The sequence below is a fragment of the Folsomia candida genome, unplaced genomic scaffold (assembly GCF_002217175.1).
Source record: "Folsomia candida strain VU population unplaced genomic scaffold, ASM221717v1 Fcan01_Sc003, whole genome shotgun sequence".
Lineage (NCBI taxonomy): Eukaryota > Metazoa > Arthropoda > Collembola > Entomobryomorpha > Isotomidae > Folsomia > Folsomia candida.
In genome coordinates this window covers 4,917,360-4,934,009 of record NW_019091195.1, presented here as the reverse complement: position 1 = coordinate 4,934,009, position 16,650 = coordinate 4,917,360, and the positions used below count along the sequence as shown (strand labels likewise).

The window sequence follows — 16,650 nt, the reverse complement described above, 5'->3', positions numbered from 1 at the left end:
ATTAATTATTGAGCACATTAATATATTATCATCGTTGAGTATATCTTTAGGCACACACCGATCGAGTCATGGACTCATGGTATGGAACCACGAGTGAAAGTTACGTCATCTACTTACTTTTCTGATTACGTAGCGGCCGGACGTTCTCCACTTGTGGTGTGACTTATATTACTGCATTTATGTTAGTACTTACTCACAACTAAATACTTAGGTTTGAAATGAACCCTGTTGTTGACTCACGTTTGTGAATGATGATATGAAATGTGATCTTGGCATGAGTTTATTGCATTAACAATAAATGACAATAGTCCAATTTATTTCTCAGTAAATCAATTTATAAATGTTATAATGTTCTGTACGTTATTTTCAAAGATGAATCCTGTTTTCTTGTCTTTCAACATCCTGCCCCACATGGAACGTCTCCTTATAATCTGCATGGCACCGATATCGCCATGACAGAGGGATAAGAGCGATGGACACTTTTTGGCCCCACGGAGAAAACAGTCAGAGGAATCCAAGCCGTGTGGGATTCTGGACCAATTCTGGACAAATTTTACTGGGAGCGGTAATCCCCTGAGGAAACTGCCCGATATCAAAGCCTGCGGGACAAATATACGGAGCGCTTGGCTCAACCCCCTTGGCCCCTTCCTTCCATTTCATGGAACTTATATATACTTTGCATGCAGTATACTTTTGCTATTAGATCTACATAAAATCCTTTAAACAATATTTTTTACGTGAATCGTGGTTATTAAAAAATTGGGTTTGATTCATAATACAAACTAACTTTGACTTTCGGTGATAAAATCATCATTTATATTTTTATGGCTCATATTTAAAGATACTTTTTATGACGCTCAAAAATGCATTAACAGACTTTAAGCAATTGTTCATAATTTAAACAGTAGCAGCAGTGTATTTCATTTGAAAGTATGAAATTTGCCCTCAGTCCATATAACAATTTAATTCCAATGCAGTCAGTTGGATATAAAGTTGGCTATGAATATTTAAAATGTAATCATTACTAAATAGAATGTAATGATAATGAAATTGATTTATACAACTAATTAATAACTACATTTCCCCGACTTGCTAAATATTCCTCATCCTTAAGAGCAATTAAATTTGGGTCGTCGTGTGCATATGTTTTAACTTGTGTCATGTTACAGATCAGATGACACTATTATGATTTATTGAGTCTAGATATTAAATTTGTAGGTTTTGTGGCGACTAAAAATGAGTCATGCTTAATTACGTTTATTTCGTTCCAAACAACAAGTGTTTCGTAACATTGAATAATATAGTGCATCCTAACAGTACGTATCGTAAAACTAACTAGTAATGATTACATCAAATGTCTGTAAAAATGTTTAATTGGGTAATTTAGCTCAACTTTACCATCATGGATAATATGGTGCCCAGTTTGAGGGAGAAATGTTATCATGTTATTAGTACCAGTTACAAATGTAAACTGATCCAAATTGAGGAAACTCGTCATTGCTGTATGTGTGTGTCAACATGTCCCAGTTTATCCTCAATGCAAACATTGGAGATATAATTAACGATAACAACGAAATGACACAAATAATTGTGTATATCGAATGCATATATCGTATGTATGCATGTGCTGCTGCACCGCAATTTACATAGAAATCCAAATAGTCCAGCCACATGCAATGTACAATGCAAATTTTCTTGCATTTTGGTACAACAAACAAGACAAACTCGATATAATGTATAATACATATTATGAATTCTCTTTGCAGAGTTTCTGACTATTATAGCACGAAATGCAATAATGCATATATGTATAGACAATAATGATAAATGAGTTTTTTGACAACGGAAACTGCGCATGAACTTGTCAAATTGATTACGATTAAACGGTTTTAAATCGCAAAATATTGTAATAAAGTGCACAAATAAATACATGCAGCAATTACAGCTTGTCTGATGTATCATGGACTGCTGAACTTTATTTTATTTTATTCACTCATGGATGATGGAAATTAGATCAGAAATCTCACCAACATGTAAGAGAAAATTGATTCATCTGGATTGGAATTTCGAAGAAATTTACACTGAACGAGTAATGTTTAATCTTGATAATCATAGTTGGGTGACAGACAGGAAGCACAATTTTTTCAAATACATTGTACAATAAATAGTATTTACCGAGTTTAATTTTGCGACTACATTTTCTAACATGATAATTTTATCACGTTATACTCGACATCATCATATCTTAATAGAATACTGTTTTATCAATTTATCCATATTTGTAATTATCTTAATGTAACATTTTTTTAAATTATTGTACGAGTATCCCCTGGTTCGGTAAGTACTTGATATATGTATTTGATTTTACAACGAAACGAAACGCCTGACAGAAATAGTACAGCTCACAGAAAGCTTTCACTTCTAATTGTAAGAACTTTCTAATTAACATGTGACAGCCTAAACCAATTTATCGTACTTTCTGCGAGTTCTCGATAGACTTGCATATCGAGTCTGCACTGCTCAATAAGGGAATCAATAAATTGAACCACATAGCACCTCGCTGTATTCATTCCTTTCATGTGTACATGGACTTTACTATTTGGGTGAAACAACTCGTAAAAGTAAAAATATCTTTGATAATTAAATTTTCGTAATAAATAAATACATGATATATGTAGTGTTTAAGGTACGATTGCAGCACCTTAGAATGCCGCACATTGGCATTGAATGTTAACCAGCACATTAAACATATTGCGTTTACAAGAAGTTCAAGATTACAAATAAAAATAACTATTATTAATATGATAAATCACACTCAGTCACACCCCTGCCCTCTTGACTATCACTAAAATTAATGTAACTGGTCATTCTTTTTACGAAGTGTCTGCATGCATGACTTTCACCCACACTTTCACCCTATGACTTCCGTTCTGTAAAGTACACTTTCATTGTATACAACTAAATCCTGTCTAGTACAAATTATATTACAAACTTAGTAGGAATAAATATTGTATTTTCTACAGTTTTGAACCAGTTATCATTTCAGGATGATTGCTTGGGACTGCTAAAACAAACATAGCACGAGCAAAGAGTAAAAAAAACTTAATCACCAAATCAGTAATCAATACCATGTATGCACGATCAATAAGCTACTTAAATCTAAAAATTAAGCAACTTCAAGTCACATCACAGACACTATAAATCTTATTAACGGTGTGTTTTTCATGCTTTCTTACTTTTTCAACATTCGCTGCATCAGTGTATTTTCTCTGAACATAGTCACTGCCGATGTCGAAATACAAGACTCAAGACAGTTAAATATGTGTGCTCATGATAATTTTATGGTTCTACATAGTGCACTAACCACCCTGCGAACTCGCTAACAATCTATTTTCACTATATAGCTACCTTGTTCTGACTGGCGAGTAATGTAGTTGGTATAAAAATTAGTAGTCTTCAAAAAATAAATCACTTGTTTTTAATTTTGAACGGCCATGTTATACTTTTCTCAAAGTCAAAATAATTTGTTCATGTTTCTGATCTTCTCTATATTTGCAAAAATTAAAAGGGTTGAAACCTTTGGTATAGTTTTAGACTAATTTGGCTAACGAATATAACAAATATCTATCCTTGGGTGTACCCACGCTGTCTGAAGAGGGCACTGATTTCTTCCACAGTCTTCCCCTTTGTTTCGGGAACCTTGAAGTATGTGAACACGATGAAGAATCCCAACAGACCGGCAAAGATGATGAACACGTATGCATCCACCAAGCCCTAGAATTTGTTGTAAAATATGTTATTAAATTGTAATAATTAATGAGACTGAAAAACAACTATTTTTCTGCAGTACCAAGAGCGGCAGGAAGGAGAGCCCGACGACAAAGTTGGCAATCCAATTCACAGCGACTGCAATCGATGTTGCCATTGGACGAGCACCTTGACTAAATAGTTCAGAAACCAAGAACCATGGGATTGATCCAGGACCGGACGCGAACATGACGACAAAGAATATGACCAGGAAGATACTGACATATGAGACCCATCCGATTTCCTGTCAACCCAATGCAAAAATTGTTCATGATGTCATTATTATTTCTTAGGATATTTGATTATAGAGTTATAGGATAATGACAAGCAAACGGCATACCTTGAATTGAATGCAGAAAAACAGCAGAATTACATCAACACACATTCCTGAGAGTCCGAAAAGCATGAGAGTTTTCCTTCCAGCTTTCTCCACCATGACGAGCGACACAACAGTCATTATGACATTGCAAGTTCCCATTCCCAACGTTGCCACTCGAGCAGTATTCTCATCCAATCCAGCAGAGCTGTTTATAAAGTCATGTTTAATTTTCTCCAAGTCAGGGGGAGTCAATTTTACATTTTATTTATGAACTATTATTACGTGAAGATCTTTGTCGAGAAGAAAATGACTGCATTAATGCCAGAAAGTTGTTGAGCCAACATCATCATGCAAGCAATGATCAATGGCATTCGGAGAGCAGGGCTGCATAGCATTTCCTTTAACGTAACAGTGGGCATAGATTTCATCTGTTCATATTCAGCACGCATCTCATCCAGTTCATCATGCACTTCAATTGTTCCTCGGAGCCAGGTCAGAGCTACACAGTTAAAAGTTACAAGTTTTGCATGATTATATTTTATGCAACTATAGGTAAATCACTTAAGATGACAGTAAAACCAAATATATACCACGTTGGGCTTCAATCTCTTTTCCTTGATTCAACAAAGTAAATTTCGGCGACTCGGGACACAGAGGTAGCGTACAGATCTAGTATGAATTGTATTGATTTATATTTAAAGATATACGTTTCCTAAAAAAAGTGGAAAACAGAAGAGCATGAAGTCATACTTGGAAGAAAGCTGGAATGATGGTGGCAGCCAGGAGCCATGGCCATTTGTTCTCAGTTCCAAGCAGACTTTCCAATCCAAGAATTTGAGAGACCAGAATGGAAATGGTCACAACCAACTGAAACAAGTACACATATAATAAGAACTCGTATTTTAAATGAAAATGAGATTCGTACACGACAGAAATAATAAAGCTCGCAATATTAAAACGTTCAATTATCTGATTGATATTTGAAATCTAAAACAACTTATCGTACCTGATACATGGTCCCAACGGCACCTCGGAGATGCATGGGGGAAATTTCAGCCAAGTACATTGGAGCCAGACCAGCATTCAGTCTAATTAATCATTTTATTAGATCTTATACACGATTACACATGTTACGCATACTTTCTATCTATGTAGGTTATGTATGTGCAACACTGGCTGTATTGAAAATATATTCATTTCCTAAATGTGTTTCAATTTAAATTAAATAATAGCGACTGAAGGCTCAGTTCAATTTGTTCCTTATACATAAAAATTCTCATATACAACCAGCGTTAAAATGTTAATACACATTAAAATATTTGACCCATACCCAGAGTTGAAACCTATGAAGAATCGACCCGCAATCAGCATCTCGTACGACCCACACGATTTGGAAAATCCTTCCAAGATTACAGCAATTAAAACCGGCACGTTGTTCCATAATAATCCGTTTTTCCTATAAATTATTTACAATAATTTGTATAAGATTGTTCTTTAGACTCTCATGACGAAGGAAACATTACTTTGTCCTTGGTCGCTAAATTACCTTCCAAGTTTGTCTGCAATTAATCCCGTCAACAGAGCACCCACGATACCACCAACGCAAAAAATTGAAACAGTCCAGGACCAAATAAAAGTAATTCGAGATTCCTCCATGTACTCTCCAGTTCGTGCAAAATTGGTTTCATTGATGAATTGAGAAATGAGCTGCAATAAAAAATACAAATGTACATAAGTGTATATTTACATTTACATATCCTTGTGTTCATCTTCTTGTTTGACAATCTCATCTGACAAAAATTTTCGGTAGACATGCACAACTACAAATCATAATGTCAAATTAAAACATTTTGCTAAAACGCAAAGCACAAGACCTTGTAAAAGAAGCAGGGGAAAGACATACAAAGTAACTAAATAGTGTGCAAGTGTCTTACAATTACAGTTAAATTATCCATAATTAATCCTATATACATTTTCCTAATGATATGTATTTAAAACCGGTTTGTAATGAATCATAAAATTTGGGGAAGAATAGCACACTGCCGAATTCAGCAAGAGTGGATTTATGTGAGTCATTTCAACCTAACCTATCGCAATTAAATGTCAGGATTCTGGAAAATCTGGAATGAATGCATATAACGTTTAGGTAAAGCAAAAGTAAATAAGTTCAATTATCAGACAAGGTTAAATACTGACTGGTCAACCAGCGGCGCCAGGTTGTCAATTAAAAAATTTTATGATGTAATTTGACCCCTCGGTGAAAGAAATATAAGCATTTTTGCAACGAACGAGATGCAGGATCCATGAAATGGAAACATTGGCGCAATTAGCAACTTTTTTTGTTGCAAACTATAAATATATGCCCCCTGTCAAAGAAACTAATCCATGCAAATAAATTTAAATGCACGTTTGGAGTCTGATGACGCTGGTGACGCAACGCTTGGCTTGCTTAGAACAATTTGGCATACAAGTCGCACATATCACTTGATTGTACATATGTATATCATTCATAAAGCATTCACTGGTTAGTAGAAATTTGTGAATGTAGATAAGTAAGCTTTATTAGACCCACGCTATTATATATCTATGTGTATGCAGTAGACGTACTTTACTATGAAGTTGTGAATTTACGTCACACATGTATGTAATGTACCTTTAAATAGTCTGACTAGAGCAGAAAAGCTGGCAAAACTCCCGAGCAAATGTAATGCCTGGGAACTTTTGGAAGGAGTGTTCAATTTTTACAATATTTTTATTTCAAACCTACAATCTAATCTTGTTTCTAAATATTACTGCGATGAGTGGCGTGGTCCCCATATAAATAAATGCATTGTTTTGTTGTGGCATTAAAATTTATATGCCGTGTGCCAAACCATGTATTCGATTAGTACTTTGGGAAATGTGTTCGTAGAGGTCAAAGCCAAAAACACAGGAACTTGGGGACATGAGCCAGATTTAAAAGCAGTTCATGGTCATGCATAAGAAGTAGGAGGCGCATTTCCTCGTGCTCTACAGACACATCTAAAATGCTAAAGTAAATGTTTTCGGAGAAGCCGCCTCATCATTAGTTAATAAAAGTTGGAGGGGACTTACAGCTTGCGGTGCGTTGACCACGCCCGTGTTGTAGCCATGCTGGAAGGATGATCCAAAAGCGGCCGCTGCGATGGCTAGGGCAAGTTTGCCGGTTACTCCCTGAAATATAAAATAAAATAAAATTGTATATAGTTTATGCATAAACTTGTCGATCATAAAATTAAGTGCGTAGTCTGACGCAAGTTATGCTCTCAAAAACTTAAAATCCATTGCAACATGATATAAAACTTGCACTCCATGAGAATTACAGCGCATTAAACGATGTGCAGCATACGTACACAAATTAAGAATCAATAGACGCAAATCTTTTGAAGTGCAGGTGCAACAGTCCAACATCATCCAATTAACACCTATTCATGAGCATAACTCATGGTAATAATAATTTTTTAGCTGAATATTTAATGAGGCGATGAATTTATTTAATATGTAGATACAAAATCATATCATTTCATGTTGCTGGTTAATAAAAACTTACCGATCGTCTAACGTATGGCATGATGCGAATAGGCCACACTACTAACTAGTTGAATTGTACAATTTTTTTAAGTCTGGGCCGAGATATGATGTGCGTATAAAATAAATAATGATGCTGAGGAGCTAACTAGATACACTGGATATAGTGCAAATTTAACGCTACGTATTTAATTTAATGCAGAGCTACAGAATGCGATTATATTTCACTTCTAAGAAATGGCTTGGGGTCAACTGTCAACCAGAATGAAATGTAGAATTTTTAGCAGTCGCCGATAAAGACATCGCCTGACCCGAGCTATCCTGCATGCATGCAAATTTTTAGTCGACGGAGGAAGCTGATTGGATAAGAAAGGAGGCGTTTTCCTGCATTTACTAACAAGTAAGCATTTTTGGGACGGGGCCAATATCCACCAGACGCTTTAATTAACGAGCACAATTTAGTACAACGAGCACTTTATTATTTGTTTAATATTTGCAACGAGGTACTGGATTTTCTTTTGTGCACACAAAATAAAACATTGTCACATGACCATGTTTTTGCTCGTTGTATAATTATTGTTACAAATCAATTATTAACTTCATACATAACCAGGGTCAGAAATTACAACTCAATTTAAATTTGACTGTATGCAAACCTTGCATGGAGGATTAATTATCAATTAGTTGCTTATGCTTCGCATATTGAGCATTTTAATGAATGGATTGCCAGTAACTTTCCTTGAATATTAAATGTTGCAAAATGAAAATATTATTTTGACAGACGGCACTACATAGAATGTAAATGCAAATGCGTGTAATAATAACATGCAAAATATTCAAAACAATATTGTTACATATTAAGTAGTTTTCCAGAACTATTTGTCAACAATTGGCATAATCAGAAATCAAAACTGAACAGCACGACGTATACTATTGCGTGGTGGGGTCGGGGTGCAAATTTTTTCTCAAATTGCTAATCACCTATTTATATTTTTTTACTTACAATTTGTGGTGAGGGCCTTCTCGGCAGAAGTGGAACTTTTTCATTATGCTCCATTTAATTTCCAGATGAACAAAGTTTAATGCACTTGAATTAATCTGTTTAACTGGTGTATGGCCAGTTTAAAAAAGTAAAATTTCAGGAAATATAATGAATTTACGCCAACAATTCGCACACATGATTAATGGTAGTGAAGCAGCTGATTTCTACTTTGGACTAACACATGCCATCTCTTATAATATGATTTTTGAGAGTTTACTGGTTTACATAACATGGTACATAGTTTACATTTTTCTCATGCATCTCTCTACAGATAATCCTAGCTTGTGTAACTGCATAATGAATCATAAAGAATAAAGAATCCCGATTAATTACACAAAAGATGTGGTTCTCGATTCTCGATTCACTAGATTCTCGATTTTTTAAGTAACAAAAATAGAATATATCAACAAAGTCACAATTTAATTCCGAAAATCTTTGCCAAAATTTATATTTGAATGACGCCTGTTACTGAATTTTTGCTGAGGAGCCACGAAAAAAAAGATTACACTAGTTTTACAAAGTGCATATGTACATAGTGGGGTCATAAGTTCTCGTGAATGCATTTCCGGTAATAAATCCCAAAGTATTAGAGCTATCTGTTCGAAATTTTTATGGATTAAGAAGGTATTAATATTGTTTAGAAATCATAACTTCTTTGTCAAGATTTCGTCCACGGGCAATTAGACAAGACATAACTCGTGACGGCCACAGGTTGATCGTGGTACGCGCCAATTTTCGTGCCAAAAGTATTTCAGACTTTTCACCGTTGGCAAAAAATTTAATAGAAAAAAGGCCAGATATTTGTTGTACAGAAGTCTGACATCCGTTTAAGTATGCGGAAGTCAATACGAAGTCATCACCGTGGTGTGCATGGGAGCAAGTTGGCTGGAGAAATGAAATCTCTGTTTTTCATCGCAAAGGGTACAAGTTGAAGCCAAGAATTATTTTCAGAGTGTCCTAAAGCCAAACGTTAATAACCTGAACCCTGGACCCTCCGAAAATCGACATTGGACCTTTCAACAAGACTCTGTTCCTGCGCAAGGTGCAAAATTGTCCAAAACTGGCTTCAGACGAATTTTCATGACTTTTTTTCATCCGTAGAACGGTGCTCAGTATCTGCAGACCTTAATCCCCTAAATTATGACTGGTGGTCAAAATTATAGGTACAAGTATGCTCTAAATTTCACCCAAGTGTGGAAGGGCTGAGGTCGCACTTACTGAAGATCTGGCGCTTTTCCCAGGAAATCCGTGCGTGCCGCGATCGAGCAGTTTTCGCCACGACTTATGTCTTGTGTACAAGCCCGTGGAGGAAATTGTGAAAACGAAGTTATGATTTCTAAACAAGATTAATACCTTGTTCATCCACAAAAATTTCTATCAGATAGCTCTAATACTTTGGGCTTTATCACCGGAAATGCATTCACAGGAACTTATGGTCGGACTATGTATAACCAAACAAATGTGTGATTGTGCTCTAAATATAAATTATTGGCACAAGTTTTCTTCGCGCAGATTATGTAAGCAAAAGATAATTTTATATCAACTTATTTGATTCGGCGTATTCCGTAAGGAAGAATTAAGCGTACGTATTTAAAAGCTTTATGGGCTCGTTGATCCTCAAATATATCATATCAAGTAGTGAAAATAAATTTAATGATCTAGTAAGAAGAGATAATTCAGAAGAATTATGCAAATTCGTGGAATTTAAAACAATATCAAATCTTATAAGACTTTACTATATAAATATTGCATAGAAATGCAAGCTCATCAGGGTAGTTTAAAAATGATTGTTTTATTATGCCTCTGGGTTCTTGCTCTGGTTATATCAAATTCATAGTAAAATTGTACTTTTACTGATAGCTGAATATTAATGATGAACAAAATGAATGAACAAAATGAATGAACAACTTCCATCTCCATCCTTGGAAATCTCATTGCTCAGAAATGAAGGTTTGGTTATTCTTTTCATGTTCATTTATGTTGTACATAAATACATTACGATTTTTCTCATTCTGAAGCATTCTAATCTTCTAAACTGCTCCAAATCATCATTAGAATAGCATAATAGCATCTATATTTTCAAATAAAATTAGTGCTATATATGGACATACAAAAGATGTATTTCCATTTTATCATTCTAAAATAAACCGTGGTTGCAAAATATTTCTTAAACTTATTTGTAGAAAGTAAAATGTTCGTACCGGAACTCTCTTGATGACCATTTTTCTAGCTTGATGGGTTCAAGACGATGTTTAAAAACTCACGACGCGATTTTCGAATGTCAAATTATCACCAATGCTGATATTAAATGTACCAACTAGAGGTATTTCACTGCCAATGGCTGAAGTGCAAAAGAACGGTCGAGACCTTTGGAGTTAATCAATTCAGTAACTTCTTATCACTATATTTTGCTATTTGTGCAGCACAGTTTCAGTTTCTGCCCTCGTGGTGAAACTACAATTATGTCAATCGATTCACCTGGAACGCCGACTTCACACAATGTCATGTACTGCCTGATTGAAATTAATCAGTATTGAAGGCCGAGATTGATATGAGACGGGAGTTTGTTTATTTTGCACAAAATCTCAGTGAAGCAATCGCCCTACAGAATGCCAATTACTTTGTGCAAACAAGTTAAAATCAGTGTCACCACCCGAGACTGAAGTGGAGTGGAGATTATGTTGGGACACTTTTTATTTATTTAAATAATTAAATTATTATTCAACGGCTGATAGTGTTGAAACTTCCTCGGTGTATTTTTAGAAATCTCGATTTTATGTGCAATTTTATTAAAATTGTTACTTAATAAGTGCGTGAATGTATCACAACCAGAGTGGTAAAGTGTGAAAGAAAGGGAAGATTGAGACTGTGAGGAAAATGCCAAGTTTGCCTGTACTTATAGGATTCCATCGAGAGTCTCGAGTTGCAGATTCTTTATTTTAGCATTATCATCATAAGACCAACCAACTTGCGAAAATGAGGCGATATAGCGAACTCATCAACGAACAGGATGGAATTGGCTTTCGACTGTATATTCTCCTATTGCAAATCCTGCCCTACGTTATTAGGCAATGCAGATCTTTACGTTGATAGTCAAACCGAGATTTTCCAGGGGTACCCCGATTACGAAATCGTGGTTATAGTTAATATGTAATACATGCCCACATGTGTATGCTCGTAATGATACTAATACGATTGTGATTCTGGATCGGATCATTCAGTTTCTGCAGGGGGTTTGGCAAATCCTATATTTGCGTCTTTACTTCCTCCGCATTTTACCCGTTCAAGTTATTCACGTCTGCATTTCATCATTATCATTGCAATTTACAAACATGCAGTTTATTTACTAAATAAGTAAGAATAGAATTTACCTCAGATTTACTGAAGTGAAAACTGATTTATCGGAGGTACATACATATGTACATGGGTATTATTGGGTATTGGATTTTGTCAATAACTGTGCATTATACGTATGTAACACTGCAATCATTGCAATTTAAATACTTACTGTTGTACGTGAAATGATGTGATGAGTGGTGAAATGCCGTAAAATGACCCCTATGAAAGTTTGCTTTATCAAACTTATACAACTTAACCTTTGTCGTCTACCAGATATAATTACAAGTTATCTTTCTAGTTATTACAAGAATATAATCTGAGATTGATAAGAGCATGACCGGCATGGCATCGCATGAACGTGGTGAATGCTGAACGATTGGTATCACATATTTTTAATAGCCTAAAAAGATACTAATGGATACTGAAAGGTCCTGTGAGAGCAAGTGTCAGTTCGGCACTTTTAATACTATTCTGCAATAGTTCAAGCACTAAATACCAATTGCTAATTATATAATTAATCTGGTATTACATTTAGCTTTACTCATTCCCCAATTAAAGTTTGCTTCCTACGATTAAATTTCAAGAATATAGCACCACAGAGGCGTCCCATGCATGGCATATGCAATATGCATGCAAATGAAAATGCTCATGCCGGCCACAATCACAGTTGACACTTTGACAGTAGTGGCCCAATATTTCGTCATGTCACCAGTCAGCCACGTATGGATCATTGAATTGGCGAATGAATTACTGGTGGACGACCACATACACACACATGTGTCAATTTATTCAATGGTTGTCCAAGTTTGCATACCTGGTTTTGTGATTTGCGTCCATCTGCTGGAATCGTGCTTGGTATTAAACAATGCAGTTTGGCAAAAATATGCACCATGCACTTAATTGAATTAAAAAATTAAAAATCATGACTTCATATCATATAATATGATTGTTCCAGTGAAAGTAGAACGAATGATAACTTTTGAGCCTGTCATATTGTATTTATAATTATCTTATTCTACAAATAATTTAATAATCATCTCACTTAACTGTTTCGTAGAAATCAAATCACTACTTGTGGTCTTACCTTCTGTTGCCCACCATTTCCATTTTGAGGATTAATTGGGTTACTTTCCTGAGAGCAGCGTGAAATTCAACGATACATAATTTCATAACATTTCTGCATAGAGTCAAAGTAATGCATAGAATAGTATGCATTGCATACATATGTACATAAATACATGTATTGGTAATATGAGATACTTGGAAAATAATTATTTTGCGATCTTTAGAAAATTGCACGATACGACTGTTCGTATTACAACACAATGATGATTTAATTGCTATAATGTCAAGTTCTCAAGACTAAAGTAAATATGTACGACCACTTGTAGACATAGTCGCCAAAGTGGATTATGACCTCAATTAACTCGAGCAAATAGTATCAAATTCAGGGGAAGAGCTAGTAATATGCAGACATATAAGTCAGATCCGTATTTATTTCTTTCTGGAGCACAATTACACAATGTACAGGGTGCGGTGTTTATTGACATCAATTCGTCAACACACCCGCTGCTGATAAGTAGTCCTAGCGTAACGATTGATCTAATTCGTTATGACACATGATGATGATTGATGAGTTGATCCAAATTACTTGAACTGTTACCAGAAATATTTCGAAAATCGATTTCTTTCTATCAAAAAAAGTTAAACTATGTAATAAATATACGGATCTGTACTTTTATGTGCGCATTTCTACGTGAACTATGAACTTTATTACTACCCATGAAATTATTCACATAGAAAACATTCGTAATTTCAAGTTACCTGCTGATCACCGTCTTCGCTCTATTTATCATCCCGAAAAGGAAGCAGCGTCAAAATTTGACATAACAATTAAGTAATACCGCATTTTAAATAGCTTTTGATCAAGCAGGAATGATTAGAAATAATTGCATACCGACATTCTGAAATAATTCAGTAATTTGTGCCAATAAGATTTTTATCAGATTCACTTTCTCCTGAAACACGCGCAGATTTATATGTATATACATATAACTCTAGATCCAAGCTGCCCTCGAAATTTTTTTGCAAAAATGACTAAATGACTTCTACTTGCATCTGATAATTCTGATAACTAATGATCCCTTCTCTATTAAAGATAAGTCTACCATATGCCAATATTTTCTTGGAGAAAGTCAGATTGGGTCAGCAAGTGCGTAACTGAGTCTCAGATGGTGTGTGGTAGTTTCTCGTGACCTGTTCCCGAGAAGTATAGAGATTGGCGAGTGTGCAGAAAGTATGGATGTGGGTGAAAGTTTCATATAATATCGGGCAGTAGTGGGTTGAGCTGTTGGTGGGATTCGTGAGAAAGGGAAAGCAGCAGCAGGACGAAACTGGTATATCCAATTCCATGCTGGGTACGACGTGCGACTGCGAAAACCTGTGTTTGCCTATTTCGCAAAACTACGGACAATGAATCAATACGTTTCTCAATTTCGGCTCTTCTGCGCCGTATTAATTTAATTCATACGCACAGAACATGTATGTAGTTTCGTTTGGCCCGATGTTATCTTCCGAATTGATGACTAGTGTAGGTGGGTAGTTTTTTGTTGGTCAAATATATAGGCATTCTAGCAGGTTTCAGATATTATCAATGTGTTTACATTGTTTTACACTGTCTAGATTGGTATGATGTACATGAGTTGTGCATACAAAGACTCATGCAATTATCGGGTGGTCTTGATATTATCGAGTGACTCTTGTCCTCCTTAATTGCTTTGTCGCCTTAAAAGTTTGCCTTGTTTGTCTTAGATGTGCAAAAAAGTGAGAAATTTAATCCACTGAAAGTTTAATAAACTCTGTTTATAGGCAAATCAAGAATGTTAGCTTCAAAGTGAGTTTTGAAAAGGAGAATGACGTTAGATCCTGATGACGCAATAGCATCTCATGACATACAAATGATGTTAGAAATTTCTTCCGGTTTTTCGGTCGGATCTTGTCGACTGCTAATGTTAACTTGCTGTTTTGTCTCGACTGCTTAATGAATATCATAGTTGTAGAGTTGTGCGTACGAGTTGCTCTCTTGACTCATGACTGAAATACTGCCATGTTATTATGTATGTATCATCATCAGGTGCCGACTTTATTGTTCCATTGCGTTTGAAAATTCATACAAGCAAATTTTGCAATTTAATGGTGGAACTAATTTTGTTCAGGCTGTTCAAGCATCAAGCTGCATAATTTTAAACTACCCGAGTTCTTGGAAGATATGAAATTGCTCATGAATTAAATAAGATTTTTTACATCGTATATAGTTTTAGTTTATCTGTTATCATACATTAATATCAGATATACGTACATAGGAGGAATAAATGTTTACGGTTTGTATACATATATGGTTTTGCATTGCCAATGCCAATCCTCCAAAGTCAACCAATGAGAAAGGGCTAAACTCTGGTGAGAATCGATAAACATAGACCAGATTATTCCAAACATTTCAGTCAGAGGCGACAGACCCAGTCACCGGTTTCATAACATAAAAGCATTAAATTTTGTTTACAAATAATTGAATGATAGATGTGCTTAGCAGTTGCGATTTTAAATTGTGGGCCGAAACAAAAATTTTGGGACCACATTGATGACAAACATTATGAAAATATTTAGTAGAGTGCGAGTACTCTAACTAAATAATTATGGGAGACTTCTGTACTTTAAAATAAATATATTTATGCAGCGGTCCTGTGCAATGCAGTTTTTGACAAAGACAAGAAATCACACATTTTCACACTCTTTTTCTTACAGCAGGTGCAATGCGGACCCCAGCCCGGAAAATGGGGGAGGTGTCTTCTCTCAGGAAATCTGAGGATGACGAAGCGTTGGACAACGGCAACCCTTTGTTGGGAAGGTCCAAGAATCGTAGATTTCCATCGTCCCCTCGATTCAGCGCCCTCAGTTCGTCGCCTGGGCGCTCGGGGGAGTAGTCTCGTGGGACGCGTTGCATGCCCAAAGAGTTCCACACAGCGTTTCTTCTCACCTTTCTTAATTATTGTCCTTTGTGTCCCCTGCACGTACACTTTCTCGACTGAAATGTATTCAACTGAAAATTCTAAAAAGAAGGTTTATGTACACGACAGGTCTAGCTGGATCACACTAACTCGAGATTTTCCTCGACATGCATTGGGTGTTTGGGCGACCATATAACAATGATCATACGGAAGCTGATAATTGTGCCAAATTTTGTTGGCTCTTTTCAAGGATGCAATAGCGATTTCTAGCTGCGCATTCAGTTTATACTCATACTCATAAATGGAAAGCATGTAAAAAATAGCCAAGTTCATAACATAACAAGCGGTGAGCGTTATATGTGCATACATACGTGCAAAATGTTTGTTTTTGCACAACCCGAAAAATGCGAGGATCAAGAACCATAGATCAGTTTCCATTGTAGCACAATGAAGGACGCATGAAGCCATGAGTACAGGAAATGTTAGAGCTTATCTAGCTCTATGTACCTGCCTCAACACTTTATATTTTCATAAGCTATATTAATATTAAGGTTTAACCGGTTAAACTTTTGTCTGGAGTGAAGGTCATGTGC

The 16,650-nt window shown here is 35.6% G+C and overlaps 1 protein-coding gene across 5 annotated transcripts; it reads right to left on the bottom strand.

Moving 5' to 3' along the window:
* Positions 1-1,951: 1,951 nt before the first annotated feature.
* On the bottom strand, positions 1,952-16,180 carry LOC110845783 (solute carrier family 2, facilitated glucose transporter member 1). 5 transcript variants are annotated; one of them, XM_022092289.2, is made up of 13 exons: positions 14,011-14,281; positions 13,878-13,898; positions 13,138-13,185; positions 7,220-7,318; positions 5,673-5,833; positions 5,457-5,582; positions 5,133-5,214; positions 4,877-4,993; positions 4,717-4,795; positions 4,409-4,625; positions 4,148-4,331; positions 3,851-4,051; positions 1,952-3,774 (listed from the first exon to the last, which is right to left on the bottom strand). In XM_022092289.2, the coding sequence occupies exons 1-13, from the start codon at positions 14,014-14,016 to the stop codon at positions 3,625-3,627; spliced, it is 1,491 nt and encodes a 496-aa protein (XP_021947981.1). In that variant the 5' UTR covers positions 14,017-14,281; the 3' UTR covers positions 1,952-3,624. The 5 variants fall into 5 exon arrangements, with proteins under 5 accessions (XP_021947981.1, XP_021947980.1, XP_021947983.1 ...); XM_022092288.2 differs by lacking the exons at positions 13,138-13,185; positions 13,878-13,898; positions 14,011-14,281 and adding an exon at positions 15,853-16,180; XM_022092291.2 differs by lacking the exons at positions 13,138-13,185; positions 13,878-13,898; positions 14,011-14,281 and adding an exon at positions 10,916-11,594.
* Positions 16,181-16,650: the final 470 nt, after the last annotated feature.

What these genes read in the sequence shown, in the direction of transcription:
- LOC110845783 (XM_022092288.2), bottom strand. Translation starts at nt 16,053, where the DNA reads ATGCAACGCGTCCCACGAGACTACTCCCCCGAGCGCCCAGGCGACGAA. An exon ending in TCATTCCAGCTTTCTTCCAA is followed by an intron (nt 4,796 to 4,876) that starts GTATGACTTCAT and finishes AATTCATACTAG; the next exon opens with ATCTGTACGCTACCTCTGTG. An exon ending in TTTTCTGCATTCAATTCAAG is followed by an intron (nt 4,052 to 4,147) that starts GTATGCCGTTTG and finishes TTGGGTTGACAG; the next exon opens with GAAATCGGATGGGTCTCATA.